The 24,539-nt window shown below is 32.6% G+C and overlaps 1 protein-coding gene across 1 annotated transcript; it reads left to right on the forward strand.

Annotated features, from left to right (window-relative positions):
- Positions 1 to 2,919: 2,919 nt before the first annotated feature.
- Positions 2,920 to 21,421, forward strand: LOC143064481 (T-complex protein 1 subunit epsilon-like). Its single transcript, XM_076237334.1, has 11 exons — positions 2,920 to 3,434; positions 7,377 to 7,602; positions 9,529 to 9,727; positions 10,170 to 10,362; positions 10,939 to 11,088; positions 11,778 to 11,897; positions 14,081 to 14,266; positions 14,849 to 14,986; positions 18,813 to 18,993; positions 20,016 to 20,151; positions 20,651 to 21,421. The coding sequence occupies exons 1-10, from the start codon at positions 3,330 to 3,332 to the stop codon at positions 20,141 to 20,143; spliced, it is 1,626 nt and encodes a 541-aa protein (XP_076093449.1). The 5' UTR covers positions 2,920 to 3,329; the 3' UTR covers positions 20,144 to 20,151; positions 20,651 to 21,421.
- The last annotated feature ends 3,118 nt before the right edge of the window (positions 21,422 to 24,539 follow it).

Raw genomic sequence — 24,539 nt, forward strand, 5'->3', positions numbered from 1 at the left:
CAGAGAATAGACTAGTTTAGTGCATAAAGATATTCAATTCTATATTCTATATATGGGTCAGTGGCGGATCCAGGGGAATCTTTTTTTTTTTTTACTATCAATGCACTTGAAATGGGCTATTTAATTAGTTGGAACCCCCTTTTATCCAGGGTTGAGACCACCTCCTTTAAAAATAAAATTTATCAACTGCAGAGTATGTAGACCGAATTCTTCTGTCCCTATATGTATAAATGCATATATTTCTTTAAAAGTGGATTTTCAAGGCTCAGAAAAATAATTTATGGTTAGCCAGACACTTGAAAATATAAAAAAAACCGTATATTTATTATTGTATATATGTACTGATGGCTGAATGTATAAAATCAGCGAAAATCGAGCGCAAACAAATTGTATGCGAATTAATTAGTCCTGTTTTGAATGGACACTAGGTGCTTTCTGTCTCTATATTCTGGGAATACTATTCTAACTTTTCGTATACTAGTCCCAACTATATTGCACAAAATTGGGCGCGAACGTGTAGAGTGCGAACGGACATTGGGTGCGAACATGCGAGGTGCGAACGTGTAGGGTTTGAAAGTGTATTGGTAGCCTGGGGTCCTAGCTAATCTTGCCAGTATACGACGCGCAGCTAGATTGGGCCGGATGCCAGGCTAGTGTATTGGGCGCGAACGGACCTGATATCCACAAAAAATAGCAAAATCAATAAAAAGCAAATGGAAATTAGAAAATATATCATTATGCAGGTTGGGAACAACCCCTCTATAAGGTGAGTATACCTGTATAGAGGGATAATCCTTCTATAGAGGGATAAAATTGTCCCTCTATAGAGGGGTATTTTTGTTTAGACTGGATTTAAATCAAAATAGGGCAGAATGGCATTTTCTACTTATTTAATGGCAGTAACCTGCAACAGTTGATGCAACAATTGATATACTTAATTTAATATGCACATGCCCAGTTTGCTGCTTATCTGACTAAATGTAAAATCTATTGTTCACCATGATTGAAAGCTGTGATGATCAGGTAAATTCTGCTCACTTATGCCTCACTGAACAGAATTTCTGTTGTTAGATTTAACATGAAATTTAAAGGTCAACTATTCCTTTTGTTGTTGATCAGGTGTTCAGATAGGTAAACAATAGATTGCAAGTTTTGTCACTTTAGCAGAAAACTGGTTATCCCAATTTTTAGTAAAGTGCATATGTTGATGCATATAATGCTAGAGATTATAGCCAATATAACTAGCAGTGGTCTCGTTAGCCCAAAATAGAAGGGCGCCGCGCCCTTCTGTCCTGACGCCGTTTTCTGAAAAAACCTTGTGCCGTTTTGGTAAAATTGCCTTTTGTTTCATCGATTTCTTATCAGAAGTTAAATTACATATATGACACCTGGTGATTGCCCCCAGGTAACGAGGTTAATCATGTCATTACAATCAATTATTGTGGATAAGACTTCAAAGGTGTTAATTACTAGGTAATTTAATTAAAACAATGTACCTTTTTGTCATAAATATGATGAATGTGTCGGCATTTTCTTTTCGATCTCCAAGTCACAATGGAAGAGTGTATGAATGAAGTCTTTCATGAATTTAGAATTGAATTGAAGTAATCAACTTTGCCTTCACAGAAACATCGTCCATCTCAACTTGTGAGCGACAAGCAGAAGTAAACATGTTGGAAATTAATTTTGGAGTTGCTTATAACAAAATTGTGCTCCTAAAATATTATCTAGCACTAAAAATAGGAAAAAATAACCAATTGAATACAAAATTATATAAGAATGTTACCTTAAGGATACTAACTGTCTTTGAACATACAAAAAAAATATATTGCAATTTATTTTTGATAATCATACTTTTGGCAATCCATGTTTTATACATTCTCAATTAAGAAATATGTATATATCAATTGTTTGAATGGTGTCAAGCTATCAACTTACAAAAATGGAAGTGTGTAATTAAACTCTCATCACAAATCAACAGGATGAAGCTACACTAAATAATATATTCCTAAACACAAACAATAAAAAAAGTTTTGAGGGCCAAGCTCTAGATGAAAATTGTGAAATGCAACTACTCTGTCATGTACATGTATGGTAAACTATGAGATGTTTAGTTTTATGTTCTTTCTTTTTAGAAGGAGAGGGGGTGGGGGAGAATAGTAAGTTTATTGTGCCTCTTTTGGTTAATGGTATGAATGTGTATTGCCATGTTATATGAACATGTAGTATGAATGACTTTTCTTATGCAAATTTTATAGAATAAATAATCATAACAACAACTTATGCATCTTTATTGACAATATATACAGTAAAAAAATATGTGAACTCGTGATACACGCAGGGACGTAGACAAAAGAAATGAGCAGTGCCTTCTCCTATCATAAAAAAGTGCCCTGCCCTACACTGGCACCCTGCCCCTTTTGAATTATAGCTGGAGCACTGACTAGAAAATGCCATTCTGCCCTTATTTGCTTTAAATCCAATGCAAACAAAAATACCCCTCTATAGAGGGATAATTTTATCCCTCTAAAGAAGGATTATCCCTCTATACAGGTATAATCACCATACAGGGGGTTTGATCCCAACCTGTTATGGGGTCAGCAGTCTGAGAAGAATAGTGCATGTTTTAAAATTACTTAAATACCTTGTGGGTTTCTGATATGTTTCGTTCTCATGCGGGTATGTTCTACGTGTGAGCCTTGTGGTCCTGGGCCATATCCGGATACTTGGTTAATTGGAACAATGGATCTTTTTGCAGGGTTTTTGTCCTGTAACGGCGGCAGTGCAATAAATCCCAGTTGTGTCTTTGACCTTAAGGGATCAGCCTTTGAGCGAGCTGAACCTTCTCGTATCGTATTTTGGTACCCTAGCTGAGAGAGTCCGAAAAAAGACATTTTGTAAACTATAAGACGCGAGCCCGTCTACTGTCAGAAGCAGTCAGAAGTTGCTAAGCAGTTTGTTTACATTGACATTTTCGGTTAAAAATTCAGATTATAAGACTGATCATTTATCAAAACGAAACTAGAGAATAGTCGTTTAATTTGTAGAAAAAGAAAAACATGAGATAAAGATTGCATTATTATTTATTTTTATTTTTATAACAACACATAATACATATTTTATACACTTTTTTACTTGAGTGCTCGATTTTTCCTATTATTATATGATTTAACTTAAGATATTTTCCGAAAACATAGTTTGAAAATTGTATAAATCAAATACCGGAAGTTTGAAACACACATGGCTTCCGGTTCAAGAAATACAATCTAGAAAATTCTAAAAACATAGCCATCTGAATCTACTTCCATCACCAGAATAAAAAGAAAAAAATGTCTGCACAAGGTTCTGTTGCATTTGATGAATATGGTCGCCCTTTCATCATCATACGAGACCAAGGCAGTAAGAAAAGATTGACGGGTTCCGAGGCCCACAAGGTAAACAAATGAAAAAATTGACTGTGCCCCAACTTGCATACACATTTGACAATTAATGGCCTCACAGTACTCTGCAGAAATTTAGCTCATAACAATTTGGATATTATATGTATCACTATATAGGAGTGTGTCCTATATCGCACTGTCTCCTTTCACTAGAGATGTCTGAGTACATGATTTATTTAGTTCTAATAGACTTTAGTCTTATATGATACACCTAAGCCAATGTTGGAACAAATTGTCATTAAAGAGAAAGTAAATATTAAATTCAAACCTGCACAAGAGCCCATCAAACATAAACTTTTGAGGTAATATGAGGCAGGCATTACCCGCAGGGGTTTGTTACAATTGCTGGGTTTACTATCCATAGACAGTCAGGGGTGCTACTTAAACAAGTGATTTCAGAATCACTTCAAGTGATTTTGGCTGTGAAATATTTTTAAAAATTCTATAAATAGACCCAGACTTTTTAAAATCACTGAAACAAGTAATTTGAGAAGATCAAAATATGCATTTTCTGGAATAATTTGTAGATCAGGACATAACCTTGAAGTGTATCATTCTAACTCTAAAGAAAACCAATCAGGTTACCTAATATTGTTGACCTTTGTCTGATAGTCAGAGTAGTTAATGAATATTTGATCACAGAGCAATTCCCAAGGGTACTTTTAAAAGCTTTAGCGCACTAACTTACTGCCCAAGCGCACTGGTGAGGTTCATATCCATAGAAAAAGGGACAACTGATCTATGTAGGAAAATTATAGAAAAGTTTGTGAAAATATGGAAAATCAATGAAATTAGCATTTGAAGATCAAAGGAAACACCAAAATCACTTAAATAGGTGATAACTGAATTTATCGAATCACTGAAATAGGTCATAATGAAATCACTTGTTTAAGTAGCACCCTGACTGATAGATGAACCCCTAAAAAAACACAAGGGAGGAAGCTCATTTGCAACAATGCTTCAAATTGTTGTTGTAAAATTTTTCTAAGACTCTCACTTACTTTGTGACCTGAATAAATCTGTTCCCACTTGAATGATCTCTTCAATAACATATATTTATTACCTTAAGTAACCTCTATAACTATTGTAATCCTTAAAACAAACTCGACATTTCTGAAATAGAACGAATCGAGGCCCTACATTTGAAAAGGAAAGTACTAAAGTGACACCTACCGGAAAATATATTTTCGACACTCTCGGGTGTTTACCATAAATGTTATGTTTTTCAGAAGTCTACGGTATTTTAGGTTTTAATAATGTAAAATTTGGCGGGAATTATTAGGTACACACTGTCTTTTGTTGTCATATTGTGGTAAACTTTCGAGAGTGTCGAAAATATATTTTCCGGTAGGTGTCAGCAATTGTAACAAACCCCTGTGCATTACCTGTAAATGGGGACGAAGTCTGTATGAATTATTTTTTGTAACAAATATTTTTAAAAAAAAAAACACGGAAATACCGTAACGTTTCCGATTTGGTTCTGTTGTTAGGGATTTTAGTTGTGACGTTATTTAAGTTATGACGTCATATGCAATGTAAAGAAAGAAACGCATTCATCAGGTAACGTTTTTTCATATCAAGGAATTATTAGAAAATGAAATTGGTATTGCATTCCTTCCTATTTTATACTAGACTGATAAATATATATTTTACTCAAAGTTTCATACAAACGAGACCAGAAAAAGGAAGTACATTGTAGATTTCTGCCCATTTACACCTTCTACTATGTGGTTAATCTGCAGTCCAAATTTCCATCACTCAGATATACTGTGTCAAGCCAAGTTGAAAATAAACAAACTATCACATATTTGCAGGTACTAAAACAAATAAAATTATGTGATGTTTGCTATAACTGTACACAAATGGTACAGGGTTAAAATCGGGTATCAATAACAACAACAACAATACTTTATTTTAAGACGGTTACACAGTTAGCTATATAACTAATCTTCCCAGAGGCCCTCATCATGATGAATCAAACAAAATGCATATATTAATTTCAGAAACTCTTAACACACATACCTGAAAGGGGGCTTGAATGACACTTTCAGGTAGTTGGTTCCACTCAACAAGTGTTTGTCCTGGGGATATCGATGAAGCTGTATTTTTAGGCATCTGTTGAAGTGAGGTCTCTGGAAAACCTGTCTGATATTGTCTGGTTGTAATGATTGGTCTCTTGATGTAGATGATGACTGATTTTTCTCCATGTAAGATCTTGAACAAGAGCATAAGCCTGGCTCCTTTCCTGCCTGTTACTAGGGTTGGCCAGCCAAGTGTCTGGGATGTTGGATTTATTTTCTTACTTAAGACAGTACTGAGAAAGTGCAAAAAGCAAGATGACCAATGATATTCTGATTATTGCTATTTTACCTATGACAATGTTGTTAATTTCATTGACAATTGGCACTACATCCAATTAGTTTCTAGCAAAAATTTATATTGCTCAACTCTGTTGAAAAAGGAAATTATCAGTCAGCAAGATCAAAGGAAAAATTCATAAAATAGTGATAAATTTATTTCTCCTTCAGTTTATCTGACCTTGACCTCATTTTCTTGGATGATGTTCAGATATAAATGTTATAATTGTAGTAAAGCTTTATATGTAGGACTATCAACATAAAATCAATGGTTAGTAAAGAAAGAGAGACATTTCAGCGTGTCCACTCTTGTTTTTGTCGAGCCTGCAACTTTTGTTGCAGAAAGCTCAACATAGGGATAGTGATCCGGCAGCGGTGTTAGCTCACTTCTTAAAAGCTATATATTTTAGAAGGTGGAAGACCTGGATGCTTCATATTTTGTATATAGATGCCTCATGTTACGAAGTTTCCTTCAGTCACATGTCCATTGTCCTTGTCCTCATTTTCATGGTTCAGTGACCACTTGAAAAAAAAGTTCAGATTTTTTGTAATGTTAAATTCTCTCTTACTGTAAGTAATAGGATAACTATATTTAGTATGTGCGTACCTTGCAAGGTCCTCATGCCGGTCAGACAGTTTTCACTTGACCTCGACCTCATTTCATGGATCAGTGAACAAAGTTAAGTTTTGGTGGTCAAGTCCATATCTCAGATACTATACGCAATAGGTTTACTATATGTGTTGTATGGAATGATTGTAAGGTGTACATGTATAGTGGGCAGATTTCATCTGACCTTGACCTCATTTTCATGGTTCAGTGGTTATAGTTAAGTTTTTGTGTTTTGGTCTGTTTTTCTCATACTTTATGCAATAGGTTTACTATATTTGTTGTATGGAATGATTGTAAGGTGTACATGTCTAGCGGGCAGATGTCATCTGACCGTGACCTCATTTTCATGGTTCAGTGGTCAAAGTTAAGTTTTTGAGTTTTGGTCTTTTTATCTAATACTATATGTCATAGGTCAACTATATTTGGTGTATGGAAATATTTTATGATGCAGGTTTTATTTGACCTTGACCTGGTTTTCACAGTTCATTGCTCAGTGTTAAGTTTTTGTGTTTTGGTCTATTTTCTTAAACTATAAGCAGTAGGTCAACTATATTTGTTGTATGGAAGCATTGTTAGCTGAACATGTCTGCCTGGCATATGGTTCAACTGACCTTGACCTCATTTTCATGGTTCATGTTTAGTTTATGTGACAGTCGTAATAAAGCTTTATATTTAGGAGTATCAACATAATATCAATGATTAGTAGAGAAGGCGAGACATTTCAGTGTGTGCACTCTTGTATATTCTAATTGTTATAAAATTTTCATATATTAGAGCATATCTCAGTTGATAGTTAATTTTATTATTTTGAATGAACAATTGCTTTACATTAGTTTACATTGTCATAAAAAAAAAAATTAAACACTCCATATTATTGCACCTGAAAACACTAATAAAGCACTGCATTTTGTGATTGAGAAGTTGTAATTCATAACATTTCATACTCAAAGTTTAATGGTTTTTTTCCAGAGTCACATAATGGCAGCCAAAACTGTTGCTAATGTTATAAAATCCTCACTTGGACCAAAGGGGTTAGATAAAATGATGGTGAACCCTGATGGAGACATAACAATTACAAATGATGGAGCTACCATTTTGAAACAGATGGATGTTGAACATCAGATAGCTAAGTTAATGGTACAACTATCACAGTCACAAGATGATGAAATAGGAGACGGAACCACAGGAGTTGTTGGTAAGATGTCTATATATCTGGCCAAACTTGTCTTAAATTTGTCTTTTTATGACTAGATATTGAATTTATTTATATGTTACTCGGTGCTTTCAAAAGTAGCCCATAGGCGGCGGAATTCCGCTGTCTGTGTAATGTAGAGGTGCCGCCTACTTTCACTTCTCACAAAAATATTTCTGTATATTTTGTAATGTGAGGAAATTTCTAAAAATATCTTATTTACGTTAAATATAAAACGAATCAGAACTAGGAAGTAAATCACTTGTGTTTACCTGTATAACAAACACTTGATGTGTCAGTCATTCTGATTGGTCTATATAAATATTTTATCCAATCAGGTAAAGTATAACATGTGCGTTTTCCAATCGAAACTACTCTGGCTTTTCACTAAAGAATATGGTCGAGTTACAGTGAAAAATGAAACGTTCAAGTTTGATGGAACATGGGTTCATAAAACGAAGAAAAACAACAAACAAAGATGAAAGTACGACATCGAGTAAAAAATGCAACAAATTCCTTAAACTGTCTTTGACAATAAATGAAGCCATACACGAAAAAGTGTTTTTTAGTGCAACTTCAAGCATTATTTGTTGCCTAACATTTTACAACGTAAATTCTTATTCTTTGTTTTGTCATTATTAAATATGAATGAATAAATTATAAACGAAGGATAATAATAATAAAAAATGATCACTTTTCACAGCTTCAAAACAATGTCACAATCAAAAATTATAATTTTCACAGCAAAAATAATATGGTAATCTCATTATGCTCATGCCAGGCTGAATGCTGAAAAAAATTTAAAATATCACATTAAAAATGATCACTTTTCACAGCTTCAAAACATGCCAGGAAATGCTCAGATTGCACGATTTTGCACGATTTTTCGCCGGCTTTTAGGGCCCAGGCGGTCCCCAGACCCCTTGCCTAGGGACTCCTTCTTTTAATGAAAGTGCCACCTATTTGAAAATCCTTTGAAATCACTGTTAACTGTCTTTTTGCGACTAGATATTGAATTTATTTATGTTTTACATGTGTCAATAGGGAAAAACAAATATTCTACTATTTTGTCAATTTTTTTGTATTTTTCTATTATCTCAAATAAAAGATATGCATTTATATAAACTATGACTATGAAGACAAGATCTACATACTAGCCATCATAGCTTTAATCTTAAGCAGATTGTTAACCCTTTCCTCCATGGATTTTTTTTTAATATACTTGATTCGCATAGGATTTTTTTCAGTAAAAAAATATCATCTGGTTTAAAGTGTTTATGCGTTGTGAAAACGAATATTTCATCAATGAAATTCAAGTCAGATATTCTCATGAATCTCATTGTTATATTGGATACAATTTTTTTTATGTCTGATGCAGACATTTTGTAGTCGAAGCATTTCAAATAAGGTACTACACAGGCTTCAAAAGGCGTCATTATGGAGTAAAGGGGTTGGCGTCAAAAGGCGTCATCATGAAGGAAAGAGTTATTTCCCTTCAAAAGATTAGATTCGAACGTCTACAAACTTTTGTATACACCAAAGTTATGAGCAGGATCAGATCAACAATTATGTCAACGTGAAATTGTCAGTGAGCTCTTTACAGAGTCATTGCCCTTTGATATTTTTTTCCCAAATGCAGCTATTGTCGAAAGACTCAGGCTCTTGAGACTTTGGAGCCTCTAGTTTCTTTGTATCATAGATAAATGACATGTCATTACTACACATGCTTATTCCTACTGCCATTCAGATAAACCTTTAATTGTTAAGTAACTAAAAAATAAACTGCTTATCAATAAATTTACCAGACTTTGCATATATATAGTTATCTAGTTATAAATGACTTGTATGTCTTATACATAACAATTCATTTTTTGTTCATTCAAAATTGTGTTGAAATGAAATTTGCTAAACAAACTTTATATTTTACAGTACTGGCTGGAGCTTTGTTAGAACATGCAGAAAAGTTATTAGACCGTGGAATACATCCAATTAGAATTTCTGACGGATATGAAATGGCAGCAAAAGTAGCTTGTGCTCATCTTGACACCATTGGTGAAACATTTCAGTTAGACCTGAAGAACAAAGAACCATTAATTCAACTGGCCATGACAACACTTGGCTCAAAAATGTAAGCTAAGACATTGTAAATATTTAACCAACATCTTTTGCAAAAATGTTAATACTGTTTCAATATTTCTCTCATGATGTCATGTATAGATAACATATTATGTATAACTTATTTAAGAATCATGAGAGAAAACAGATGCCCATAATAGCTGGCAACACTTGAATGTTACACAGTTGTAGTGTATTATTATTTTTTTCTTCTTAATGCTCTATCTTTTTACCTATATAGAAATAAGATGTGGTATAAGTGCCAATGAGACAACTCTCCATCCAAATCACTATTTGTAAAAGTAAATCTTTGCAGTCAACTGAAAAGCACCTTCAGATTTATCCCAACTGTATATGAACGTAGATACATATATATATAGTCATAATTGTCCAAGTATTACTGTTAATGATGCTAGTAGGACTGTGAAATGACTGAATATTGTTTAATTTTTCAGAGTGAACAGATGCCATAGACAGATGGCAGAGATTGCTGTGGATGCTATTTTGTCAGTGGCTGATCTGCAAAGGAAAGATGTTGATTTTGAGTTGATAAAAGTGGAAGGCAAAGTTGGTGGTAAAATGGAAGATACCATGTTGGTCAAAGGTGTGATTGTTGACAAAGACTTCAGCCATCCACAAATGCCTAAGGTAAAGTTCTGACAGAGATAAGTTGTCAACAAAATAGGTTTAACTATAAATTCCTTTATAATAAATAATTCACTTTGTCATGAATCATCACTGTTTTTGCTAAAACGGTACAAAAGCACAATGTAAGCATTCGTGGTAAAAGTCTTGAACATTAGCATACAAAGTTCACAACAAATGTTTGTAATAAAAAAAATGTCTAAACATATGAATACTACATGTGTGCTTGATTACAAAATATCATAAAACAAGTCATATTACCAAGGAAGTGTTTGGCAGGATATGAGAGAAAATTTCTTTAAAAAAGGCATAGAGGTAATACCTAGTTGAAATGCATTTGGAAGACTATACTACATGTATATTGTTAAATAAATCAGCATTCAACTGTCCTTGAACCACTTACTTTAAAGCATTACAAATGAAGATACAAGTCTGCATTGTTAAGAACCTTTCAAACATGTTTGCTAAAGAATTGCATTGCAGGGATAAACAATATTTTAGTGCGTTCTATTGTGATATTACCTACCTTTTCTATGAACTTGTACATATTGTTCTCTATAATGAACTGTTATGTTGTAGGTTGTGAAGGATGCTAAGATAGCTATCTTAACATGTCCTTTTGAACCACCTAAACCAAAGACCAAACACGGGTTAGAGGTCAAGTCTGTTGAGGATTACAGAAAACTTAGACAGTATGAAATGGAAAAATTTGACCTCATGGTCAAGCAGGTACTGGAATTCACTTGGTTGAAAAGACTTTTATATTGTTGATTTTTTCAACGATTTTCATTTCACTGTAATTCATTTTATTGTTCCTAAGCCAAAAATAGTAATTTGCTCTTGGGGAAACAGCTTTAATTACACCTTATTAATATCACTATTAGTTCTTACAAGTATATAATGTTTTGTCAAAATTAAAAAAAAATTGCACATTAAATTAGCTCAATCTTGTTTGTTTGTTATGTTAAGTTCTAGTCCCCAGATTTATCCAACAATGGCAACATTTAGAAATGTTCAACCTTTACAGCTGATTAATTTAACCCTATTTATCAGTTCCACATGTACAAGTCTAGAGGTGTTCTGAAAACTGAAAAATATTATTGGGCAATTTTGACTTGCTCTACTTCATCTTTTCATTTACTTTGAATGATGCATTGTCTATATTTGGTCAGTAAAACATTGCATGGTATACATGTTTGTGAAATTATCATGGTTCATTGATCAACATTAATGTGCAGTATTGTTAGGAAAATGATTGAAATATTGTTGTAAACTAAGCTAATATTGATAAGTTTGTGAAATATTCATCTTAATTTTTAAAATTTTTGGCTTGTTACCAAAGTAAGGATTTTTTTCAGGATAGAATGTAAATGAGAAAAATCACACCTGAATTAAAAAGTTCCCTTGATTTTTCACAGGTTAAAGATGCTGGTTCAAACTTAGTAATATGTCAGTGGGGATTTGATGATGAAGCTAATCATTTACTATTACAAAAAGAATTGCCTGCTGTTAGATGGGTTGGAGGACCAGAAATAGAGGTAAGAGTTATCTCACTGATGTAATTTAATTCAACATTATATAAAAATGCTGATTATTGAGTTGATTGAAGAAATTGATCTTTTTTTTTATAACTTGGAATTTGCTGTTTATATTAATGCAAATATTGGATAGATTTTAACATGGAAGTAACGGACAGGAATAATAACAATAGGTTGTTATTTATAATCTGCAGAGTTCTGTAACTAAAGTCGAAGGATTTAGCTGTGACAAGACCTTTTTGGTTGCTATCAGTGTAACTACTGTTACTGGTACAGTTTCTTAATTTGAACGAGTCACAACTTCTGCCAAAAGAAAAAGATCGGGTGTATACAACTTAATTTTGGGATGAGAATGTCAATAACTACAACAGTCTATCATGATAAATTATACTTGTATGCCCCCACCATGGTGGGAAATAAAATTAATGTTCACATGCGGCATTTAAAAAAAAATGTTTGAACATAAAATTGAGAATGGAAATGGGGAATGTGCCAAAAAGACAACAACCCGACCATAGAAAAAAACAACAGCAGAAGGTCACCAACAGGTCTTCAATGTAGCGAGAAATTCTCGCACCCGGAGAGGTCCTTCAGCTGGCCCCTAAACAAATATATACTAGTTCAGTGATAATGAACGCCATACTAATTTCCAAATTGTTCACAAGAAACTAAAATTAAAATAATACAAGACTAAAAAAGGCCATGTATCTTTCGTCCTTTGGCTCTGTGAAGATGTCAGATTTTTAATCTGTTCATTTGTTTGGCAACTATACAGAACATTTTATCCCACTGGTTCATATTTTAAAGTTTTATTCCTCTGCTGTACAGTTTTACATTGTATAATTAGACATTTTAAGTAAATTTGTTCAGATCTGTTAACTGGGTCCATGGTCAAAAGGTGTGTTGATATTTACATAGGTTTTCTAGGCCACACCAATTTTAATTCCTTGTTCGATGGACCCACCCGCTCAACTTTTTTTTAATATTCCCGCTTTCCGCATCCAGAAATGTATTCATGTCTTTTTCCTACGTGACTCTTTTTATAAACATCAAAAATATAAAGTGATAACAAGAGCATTTTAGTCAACGTCAAATGAAGCCCTTTAAACTGTTTCAGACATTGACACAGATTTGTTTTCAAAGTCAACAAATAAATAATGCTGTTGGATGTTCATTATTAGAATTAAGTATGCAGGAGGAGAAGTGTTGCCTTCAACTGCAATATTGTTTGCTGGCAGAACAACAAAAAGATCAAAAAAAGACATGGTCGTGTATCTAGTTATAGGTCATTTCCTGGCCTGGGAAGAGCAAAGGTTCTATCACATGGCAATTCAATGGAGATCAATTAAAGCTGTTGAAATAATTATTCAATTATTCAGTTCAAGATATGATGCCTCAGAAACTAATATATATTTATAAGAGAAAAACAATTCAGATTTTCCCCTTACCTTATATTGTTTAATATTGAAAAAATTAATTTGATTGAAAAAAGTATTGAAAAACTTTATAAAATTGACCGTGCTTTGCAGGAAATAATAAAACCAGTCTCAGACAGAAAACCATACCCCCCCCCCCCCCCCCCCATTATACACACATTGAAGTTAAATGGTTGTCTTATACAAAAAGTCATAAATGTGCTTCAAATAAAAGTAGGCAATAAGACAATATTTATTAGCACAAACACATTTACAATAAATGGTTATGGCATTTCATGTCTTGGTGAACAGGGAAAAAAAGCACTTGGCAGTTGATAAAGTAATGTCAAAACACAAGTGGTAAATCAAGTTTATACAATCTTGTTATGATTAATATTGTGTGACCCTATGATTTTATGTTTACAAAAAAAATATATAAATGCTCGCCTTTACTTTTCAAGCTTCGCCTAAAAAATTTGTAAAATTATTTTATTTTTATTAAAATTTTCAAATCGCTCGCTCGCCCAACTTTTTTGGATGAAAAAAACGTAGAACAAGAAATGAAATTGGTGTGGCCCTATGTAGAAATTTAGGATGTTTTGATATGAGATGGATTTTTGTGAAAATTTCTCTTGTGGCTAGATACCACAAATATATTCCAAATTACTTCATTTTTTTGTTTTATATTTTTTTTCCATCTGCAAGAACATACCAACAACAAAAGATTTAATGTAAGTAAAGTTATTATTTTATATTTTCATTGGACAGTTAATAGCCATTGCTACAGGTGGAAGAATTGTTCCCAGATTTGAAGAATTAACAAAAGAAAAATTAGGGAAAGCAGGAATAGTTAAAGAATTACAATTTGGTACCACCAAAGACAGAATGTTAGTGATTGAAGAATGTCAGAATTCTAGAGCTGTTACTATATTTATCAGGGGAGGTAACAAGATGGTAGGTATTTTTAAGTCATTTGATACACTTGCATAATACATTTAACGGGTATTAGGATTTTATCTCTTGCAGCACTGTATAAAAGAATGCAACCACACACGAACCAAACCAAGTATATTTTTTTTCTTTAAAATTGTGGAAACTTACTTTCTTTTATTAATGAGCATACGAAGAAATGCATGAGAATAATTGTTAATTCCCTTTGCATATAAGATTCTGCTATTAAAAAGATTCATGATTAAGATTCAAGTTCTATGTATCATCTTATTTCATAAGAATAGATCTACATTGCTGCTTAATATTAAATAAATAAATTTAAAACAATTTTGTAGATCAACCTTATAATATGATATGTCAATTTGCATTTGTATTTCAGAAATAAATGTTTTTAGTTGATATGCCTGTATGGTTGTTTCAGGTGTTAGTTGGCAAGGGAAAAAAATTTGTATTTTTAGTAGAAATAATTGGAATACTGGAAATGATTCTAGAACTCTTCAATGTCATTAAAAATGTTTAAACAGTAAAGAAGGAAAAGCCTTTGAATGTATAAATGAAAAAAGTAATGTATAATTATTTTTTCAGATTGTAGAGGAAGGAAAAAGAAGTATACATGATGCATTATGTGTGATACGTAACTTGGTTAGAGATAACAGAATTGTTTTTGGTGGAGGTGCTCCAGAAATCTCATGCTCAGTAGCTGTAGCTAAAGCAGCAGATAAGGTAAACCATAGTGAGGTGTGCAGGGAGCATCCATGTACATGAAAATAAATTTTAGACACTTTCAATTGAAGGTACTCCTGAATCTCATGTTTCCTAGCTGTATCTAATCAGCAGATATTAAAGGTAAACCATAGTATGGTGTGAAGGAAGCATCCATGTACAACGAATTTAGTTATTTTACCTTGCATATATTATAAACAATTCCAATTATGTTATACGTTATCACTTGACATGGAATTATTCAGTTATTTTCATTGTATTTCAAGGAAGGACGAATAACCCTTAAAATTTTCACGTGAATAACCTTTTGAGTTTCTAGATTTGTACACGAGTTATCTTCATGAAAATGATGCCAAAGATGTAAATAAACAAAATGGCAGCATTCACATTACACTGGAAGCCCATTGAAACGATAAAATAAGGCTTCAGACATGAAAATAGTGACAGCACTGCAGCAGCATATTATATTACTTATAAACAGTTCTTTTAAGGGCCATCAGTAATTACAAAAAGATTCTACCTTTGTTGTACATTCGAGAAATTTTAGAACATAAATTCTTCAGTTTCAAACGTCATCTTTTGTAACTAAAAAGAATACAGTAAGTGTTCAAAAGGCCCTTCCACTGTTAGTTCTGTGTAATAAAACAATTGTTGCCCCTTAGAATCGATGAATATCCAAAATTGTCAACCCTTAAAAGTTATTTCACTGAGGACGCAGACCTTCTCCTGTTGACAATTCTGTATATTCACCTTTTCAACGAGCCATAATTGTACATTGTTAGATAATTATAATTGGAAGTGCTCCAGGAATTTCATATTCCCTAACTATCTAATTAGCAGATAAGGTCTGAAAGGAGCACCTGCTAAGTCCTGCTTACAATATAAGTCATTGAAGACACTTTTTATATTACATTTATTACATATGAACCATGGTCATATGCTCACCATGTAACACAGAATTTGTTGATAACTATCTCCTTGCAGAAAATTTATTTTGCATGTATATGTCGTGTACATCTTATTATTTTTTGTACAGGTTATTACCTGTACAAAAACTTTGTAAGAGTAATTACTCGTATGATGCCATCATACAAGTTATCACTTGTACAAATATAATTGTACAAGTAATTACCTGTACAGTTTTTGTTGAGAAAAAGATAATAACTTGTACAACTCGCTATCTTTTAGTTTTATTTGTTTCTTCCTTTCATCTGCTTCTTAAGGCCAGGATTTTTTTAATTTATTGGTTTACGGATCCGCCGACCCGATTTTGCTGATTTCCAGAATAAAAATAAAATTCACTTTTCACGCTTTTTTATTCCCGCCGACCCTAACAAATGCATTATCCCTGAAAAATAATTAAAATATTTTTTCCCTGAAATGGAATGCATTAATCACTAACAAAATTGACAACACTTTCTGTTGTGAAAAAAAACCCTTCCAGTTTACGTTTCTAAATATAGACAAATCAATTATAACTGACCTTGAAATGCGCAAATAATTTTGCGGAACGAAACTTGTGTTTAAAACCAATTACACAATAAGTTCGTTTACCTTATTTGTCATCAGTCCGTAAGATGCATCATCTCATAGAAATAGACTTGTCCAAATGTGGACAGGGTGAAGGCATCAAATTAAAGAACTGAATATTAACAAATCATTAGGAATTTTCTTGTTTTTATAGGTAGTAAAAAAAATGTCGTTCATTTGGATAAAAAAACGGGAATGCAAGACAACAGATTAACCCGATAATATCGTTTTTCCAGTGGACGATTCTATTAGGTTTTTGACACGTGTGTCACGTGAAACTTATTTTCGTACGTTTATGCATTTTTTCTTTATCAGTTTTCGTGCTTGAAGATCATTATTTACCAAGTTTTCTGGAATTGATTAAGAGCTACGCGAATCTATTTTTCTTGTTTCTGAAATGATGATTTAATTTCGTCTTTGTCCGTGCATCCCCTTTTTTTTTACTGTAAATTACTAGATAATGTCATGCGTAGACTAGTTTATAACAGCTGAGCAATAATATTTCATCGAACTAAAATTTTAGAAATGATGATAAAATAGCATAACAAACATATTGCTAGAAAGGTGAAATATATATTGATTTTGCATATTTTTTTGTCTTCAAAGATGATTTTTTTTCTTTTTTTTTCCCGACCGACCGACCCGACTTTTTCATGGGGAAAATCCGTAAACCAACAAATTAAAAAACCGTGGCCTAAGTAATAACTTCAGCAAACATGACAATTTGAGCATATTGTTCCAAATAACTAGGTGCCACTAAAATACGGACTACTAGTGCCAAGTGACAGAGTCATTGAAAGGAATAAATAAAATAAAAATCTTCATCCAATTATTTTTATTTTTTATTTTTTCAATGGATGGAAACAGTTATTCAATTGTTCTCTTACAGTTGGGTTTTAAATATAATTATTTATTTACTTGTTTTTTTTTTATATAGAATTGCACAATTCTTAATCATTCAGACCATTGTCAGTTGTTCTCGTGTGATCATGAAATCATCATACTCTTTGTGTCAGCGTTCTATATTCTTATAGACACATGATTTTGAGGGGGAAGTTGTCTATCATGTATAAATTAAAGCTCTGACCAAAGAAGAAATTCCCATTCATTATAACTATGCAGGATATGTGGAGCTCCAAAAAGTAAAAACAATGTCAGTGAGTTGGTAAGCCACTTCAGCTGCTCTCTTTGCCTTTTACGGGCGCAGACCACTGAAATTTGGTACAGTGTTCCTGATAGTAAATGATTGATAATCAACATGGTCTACCATGCAGAGAGCAAAATCTTTGACTTTGACTCAACTACTAGGATTAAAGACTGTAGTAATGATAGGAGGAGCGACCTTTTTTCAGAACATTCGCACATCTGAGTGAAAATCGGGATAACATCTCTGCTTATATTGGCAAATTGTGGTGTTTTTTTAACTTCTTATAGTTATTGTTTGTATGCCCCCATGACCAATATTAACTCCAGAGTGTTCTGTTCTAATCAGAGGGTAAAGTTGATCAACTATACAATAGTAAATAATTTCTGCTTCATTCAAAACATCATTCCATCTTAAGAATTATTTTTGAAGTGCTGTCTTTTTGGAACTTAACTTCCTTTACATTACTTAAAGTATCTCTTTACCTTTCACATGTGAATACTGAATTATTAGAAGACTTTATTGTCATCTCACTATTTATTTATTTCATCGTGAACTTTCTTTTGTTTGATGTTTTCAATTTTTATTCTTTAATACCCTACTTAACTGTACAAATTGGCTACCATATTTATCAAATAAAAATTACTAACATATTACAAGTTTATACTATTGCGCTTATTATAGATTATTTGTTTAAAGGAAAAGTTTTTTGTATACAAAGGTGGAATAATGATTTGTACAAGTTATTATCTTTTTCTCAATATAAATTGGACAAGTAATTACTTGTACAACTGTATTTGTACAAATAATAACCTGTATGATGTCATCATACAAGTAATTACTTGTACAAAATGTTTGTACAAGTAATAATGTGTACAAAATTATAACATGTACACGACATATATACAATTTTTCATGGATTTGCTTGAGATGCAGATAATAATAATGTACCAATTTTAGTAAATGTAAGAAAAACTATTTTCATTAATACTTTGTTTTTTACAAGTCTATTGGTACTTATGGTTGAAAAGTCGATGACAGTAGGTTAGTTTTACTTGTTCTGTCTTGCTTTGTGTTAATAAGTACATTTTTAGTCTGATTTAAAATATTTGTTATATAACATCTGTTTAATCATTGGTTATGATATTACAGATATCTACATTAGAACAGTATGCCATGAGATCATTTGCTGAATCTTTAGAAAGTATACCATTAGCTTTAGCAGAAAATAGTGGACAGTCTCCAATATATACATTAGCAGAAATTAAATCAAGACAAATAAAGGAAAACAATCCACGTCTAGGAATTGATTGTCTCGCTAAAGGAAGCAATGGTATGTAGCTGTCATTATACTCCCACTATAAAAAAAGGGGTATACTGTTTGACCTCTTGACTGTCCGTCCGTCCATCTGTCAAATGAATATTTTTCGTGGCATCTTTCTCAGGAACTGCATTTAAAGGATTTCTTAAATTTGGTTTCAGGGATTATATGAGTCAACTATACCGGTAATGTGATGAATTTTCAGATTTTAACCCCATTAAAATCATTTAATTCCCGACAACTTCCTGTTTATCATATATTTTTAGCGGGGCTGGGGTCTCATTAGTGAGCAGTAGCTCACAGATTCACTTGTTGCTCTATATAATGTAAAGGTAGCAATGTTTTGTAGCTATCAACTTATCTGTACATTGTTTATAATGTAATGAACAGTCTTTCACTGTATAAGTATGATTAGTATGATTGTTTACTGTTGGTGTAGTAATACATTGGTCTCTTTCATTGACTGATGGTTGTTTTTCAATGTCCAGTTGCAAATACTTGATGCATATGCTGGAAGAGAGAAAATTTACAATATATTAAAAATATTTATTGCTATTTTGTGCATTTTTCCTTTGATCTTTTTTTGTGATAATTTTTCATATCATGCTATTCGTTGAGATGGAAAATTATCGCTAGAAACTAAGGAGGCACCTGGCGTTGCTAATGAAATTGACAACGTCGTCATAGGTAAAATAGCGATAACAGATTATCATTGGTCATCTCAACTTGATTGCTTTTCTCGCTTTCGCCATACCGGTTTGTCCCACCTGGCAAAAGATTTATCTTGAATTCTCTAAAAGGGTAAACATCATCTCCTAACTAATGATACAAAATCATTAAGAAATGTATGAAAAGTTAAATGTTACAACCTTTACCAATTATTAGAAAATGTCTACAATAAAAGAAAATTATTTACAACAGAGTTTTGACACAGGGACGAACATTAATTAATCGTGATGAAGTCCTACATAGTTTTTACGCAACTTTATCTGTATAGTAAGTTGCACTTGCTAAATCTGAATACTATTTTATAGATATGAAAGATCAACATGTTATAGAAACATTATCATCAAAGAGAGCACAGATATTGTTAGCTGTACAATTAACTAAAATGATTCTAAAAATAGATGATGTACGAGGAGGAGATCAAGGCTATATGTAAAGATTAAGGTAATTATAAACTGACAATGATGAACTTACTGTTTAAATTAGAAATTGAACATTGATTTGGAGAAGATTTTTTTATGCAAAGCAGATGCAAATAAAGCAATGTCATTTATCCTTTTGTAGCAAATTATTGCTTTTAAATGACAGTTTTTAATGGTTTTAAGTGTGCCTATTATCTTGCAAACAACCACGAATGGAGAAAACATTAAAAAAGTAAATGTGATCAGATAGACACATGAAGGGCTGTTCCAGAAAATTATATGTCCCCAACCACAACCCACAGAAATAAAAGTATTTAAAACAACACTCCCTTTGCATTTTGGTATTTCAAATACAACCACCAGTCGTGAACTGTATTGTAGTCTATTATATTTTAGTGGTGGCCATTGTCAAAGATGCAAATATATCAGGTGGACAACAACTCTTTAGGGCCTCTCAGTTGTATTCCATATATCCTACATTTAATATGTTTTAATTATTTTATGAAATTTTTATTTTGCAGGGTATTTTAATGAAAATTGAACTGCAAAAAAATGGTGAAGACTTCTGAATGCTGATATGAGTATGAGTCCTGGTGTTGCTTAATTTTGTCATATTAAAAAATAGACGTGAACAGTTTATAAATCATGTGGTAGTAATGAACAAAATCTCTCAAGTTTGAATTGGATTCAGGAACCTTTTGGTAATACTTCATTGTTACGAAGTACAACATTGAACCATTCAAACAATGTCATCTTGTATATTAATTTTTATGATGTATAATAAATAACAAATAATAACAATTTTCAAAGCAAAATGTATTATTTAAGAACATTATGCATAAGTTCTACCACTAACTATCAGATTTGTATTATCAACACCATCGAGGGATGAATTTTATAATATAAGTATTGTGTTCTGTCATTACCTTTCTATTTATTAAATCATTATATATTTACTTTGTTCATTTGTATATGAAGTCTTTATGTTTTTCTAAGCTTGATTAAAAACCATTTTAATAATTTCAATGCATGAAAGATTATAGCTTACAGATGCATTTTTGCATCATTACTTTTCAAAATTAAATGCATTTCATTCCCATTTTACAAAATTTAGTTCTTGGAATCCATAGTAAATTAATCGTTTTGATAATTCAGAAAAAAAATCTGTATACTTAAAATCTACAGTGCATCTGCAAACTTCAGTGAAACATGAATCCTTTTTTGTCTGTGATGAGTGAGTGCTATTTGTATTGTTTTGTATGATACTGCATCTATTAAAGATCAATTTTTTTACTAAACTTGTTTTTTTATTTTATTTAATCTTGTCTGTTAATCAGTTATACATAATTTATAAAAGTTGTGGATATGTTCCTTGCCATGTCGAACCAAAGACTTGAAAATCAATATTTGCTGCTTCTCTGCAGATCAGGAGGCATATGAGAGTAAGAGCAAAAGCCTGTCAGTCTAGAAGAATAACAACATGTCTGATATTGTGACAAGTCCACCTTCTGACTTTTGTTGTGAAGTAGCTGGTTAAAAATCCAGATAAATGGTGTCAGTCTAGTACAAAGCAGCTTCATATTCATATCAAAACATGTTCTCCTGAATATGCATTTTAATTGCCACTGGACATTTAGCAGTACCATCATCTATGGGGAATATTTCATATTTTGATCATGATTTGGAACCACTAAACAGAATAAAACAAAAATACTAGGATTTTCTGTCTTCAACATACTGTGACTTTTTAATTTCTGTTAAATCTATCGGTAATTGTACCTTTTGGTACACATAGATTTATCTAACTTCTTTGAGAAAAAAGTTGTTACTTAAGCTGCTGTACAGAAATAGCTGACATTGAAACCATACAGGAAATTCTGTTTTGATTTTATTTACAAGAAAAGATTAATTAAAACTTTTATATGCAAGAAGGATTGAACCAAAGACTGATATTATTGGAAAATTGACGCTTTCAGCTGCATGTTTCCGATACTAGTGAACTGAACTTCCATTACATTTCTCTGCCTACCGCGCTTGGTTCGTATTTACTTTCCATTACATTTCTCCGTCTGCCGCGCTTGGTTTCGTATTTACTATTTCACATACAAACTGGATTTTGCTTGTATTATCATTTTTGTGTAGTAATCAACCGGGAACCAGTTTACATACCTCTGGTCCTTATTACCAAAAAGATCGAAGTGTACCAACCAATGTTGTTAAGATACTCATAAATCTATAACTTTATTGATTATGTGAAGTAAAACTAAAACATTGTTAAAACATTTAAGATATATAATTAATCGCGGAAAACTTGATAGTCTTTTCTTTTTACAAACAACTGCCTTTTTTTATAAGAAAATATACCGGTAATGTGTACATGTTGGTCCACTTTCTACTGATTATAAGACGGATCGAAGTACTGGAAATCCGACTCAATCTTTGTTTACAAAGTTACAACAGTAGAGCCTGTAGGTAACAGACTGTATCCAGGCGCGTAGCTGCCTTTACGCAAAAAATCATTTACTTGCACATGTTTTTCACAAAAAAAAAAAAAAAAAAAAAAAATCCTGAAATTGAATTTCGGATAGTCTTTAGTCTTTCCGGATTATCGTGTCTGGCGGTGTCTGTACTTGCAACTACAATCACGACACAAAGTTTAACCCCGGTAGAAATCAAAATAAAAATGAAGAAGCTAGATTTTTATTTTAGCAAGAAGGCAGCGGATAACGAAAGCCAAAACGTTTTATCTAATTCGCCCAGCAAAGATGTAAATGAGCCATGTACATCGTTTTCACAAGACGTTACTGCAAAAAAATAACATTGTTTGACCCCCCTTATCCTGATATGTCTAGCCTAACAAATGATGAGTTGTCAAAACATGAAACAAAAGTCAACCTACTGCAGCAAAAATGGGAGCCAAACTCGTATGGAAACTACTCTTTCCCATCTAGGTAATTAGAATATGAAAAAAACAATATTACTTTTATATGTTATGATATAAATACCCCACCCCTTCCTGGCTTTCTGTAGTAACTTAGTCGGCTTCGGATATACATGTATATACAAAGAATTTACATTTTGCACATGAACACGAGGGTCTTCATTTTCACAGGACGATTTGAAAAAGAAAATATGATGCACCCGTGCAGAATAATCATATATAATTGCATATGAAATGCAGAACGCCCCCGGGTCATATACAAGAGAGTGATACAATTGGGGAGGGGGTACATACACGATCGGAAGAACGTTAAAAAATGCCAATCACCAATGAACGGGAAACTTTTTTTTGCAAAATATAATAAATCTTGCAGGACTAAACGTTAAACAACAGAACATAACAAAAACTGACGTTGCACAAAAAAACCTATACCACCCAATATAAGTGTTTTATTTGGATCAATGGTGATTTAAACATTTTTGTCATTTTTATACCCACCACTTGTAAAGTAGGAGGTGCTGTATATTGTGAAGGGGAAGTCCGTCCGTCTGTTCGTTTGTTCGTTCGTCCATATGTTTGTCTATTCGTTCGTTCTCTCATTACACTTTTGTATCCGCAACGCCTTCAGCTCCTAAACGCCGAATCAGATTTACTGAAAAATTTCTCAGAATATTAGCAATATAATGTCATTGTGCACCTCGTATTTTTTTTTTGTATCATGGTCTACATGTACTAGCAGTTACAGAAAAAATTCTGAATTTCCAAATCCAAATTGTTAATGAAACATCAGAATACACTTTCGTATAAGTATCCAAATACAATTACCACGGCCCGTTGGGCTTCCCCCAACAACCCAGCGACCGTGTAATGGTTATGCCTGTATTTGCATACAATATAAAAAAAGAAGATTTGGTGTAATTGCCAATGAGACAACTCTAAACAAGAGACCAAATTAAATGACACAGAAATGAACAACTATAGATCACCGTACGGCCTTCAACAATGAGTAAAGCCCATACCGCATAGTCAGCTATAAAAGGCCCCGAAATAACAAATGTAAAACAATTCAAACGAGAAAACTAACGGCCAAATTAATGTACAAATAAATGAACGAAAAACAAATATGTAACACAGCAACAAACGACAACCACTTAATTACAGGCTCCTGACTTGGGACAGGCACATATATAAATAATGTGGCGTGGTTAAACCAGTTAGTGGGATCCCAACCCTCCCCCTAACCTTGGACAATGGTGTAACAGTACAACATACAAGACCGTTAATCATATCCTTTGTATAGTATAGTATCTAAATAACTTTACCATTTCTTGTTATTTTTAAGACAAACGAATATTTTGGCCCAGAAATGTAACTTTAGATTTTCAAATTTCGTAAATTTTGTAGAGTTATGAAAAACGGAGTGAAGAGGAAAGTACAGAATGTATGGTTCAAAGAACACCAATGGCTGA

Source organism: Mytilus galloprovincialis, chromosome 2 (genome assembly GCF_965363235.1).
Source record: "Mytilus galloprovincialis chromosome 2, xbMytGall1.hap1.1, whole genome shotgun sequence".
NCBI lineage: Eukaryota > Metazoa > Mollusca > Bivalvia > Mytilida > Mytilidae > Mytilus > Mytilus galloprovincialis.

What these genes read in the sequence shown, in the direction of transcription:
- LOC143064481 (XM_076237334.1), top strand. Translation starts at nt 3,330, where the DNA reads ATGTCTGCACAAGGTTCTGTTGCATTTGATGAATATGGTCGCCCTTTC. An exon ending in CGGGTTCCGAGGCCCACAAG is followed by an intron (nt 3,435 to 7,376) that starts GTAAACAAATGA and finishes GTTTTTTTCCAG; the next exon opens with AGTCACATAATGGCAGCCAA. An exon ending in TCAGGGGAGGTAACAAGATG is followed by an intron (nt 14,267 to 14,848) that starts GTAGGTATTTTT and finishes TTATTTTTTCAG; the next exon opens with ATTGTAGAGGAAGGAAAAAG.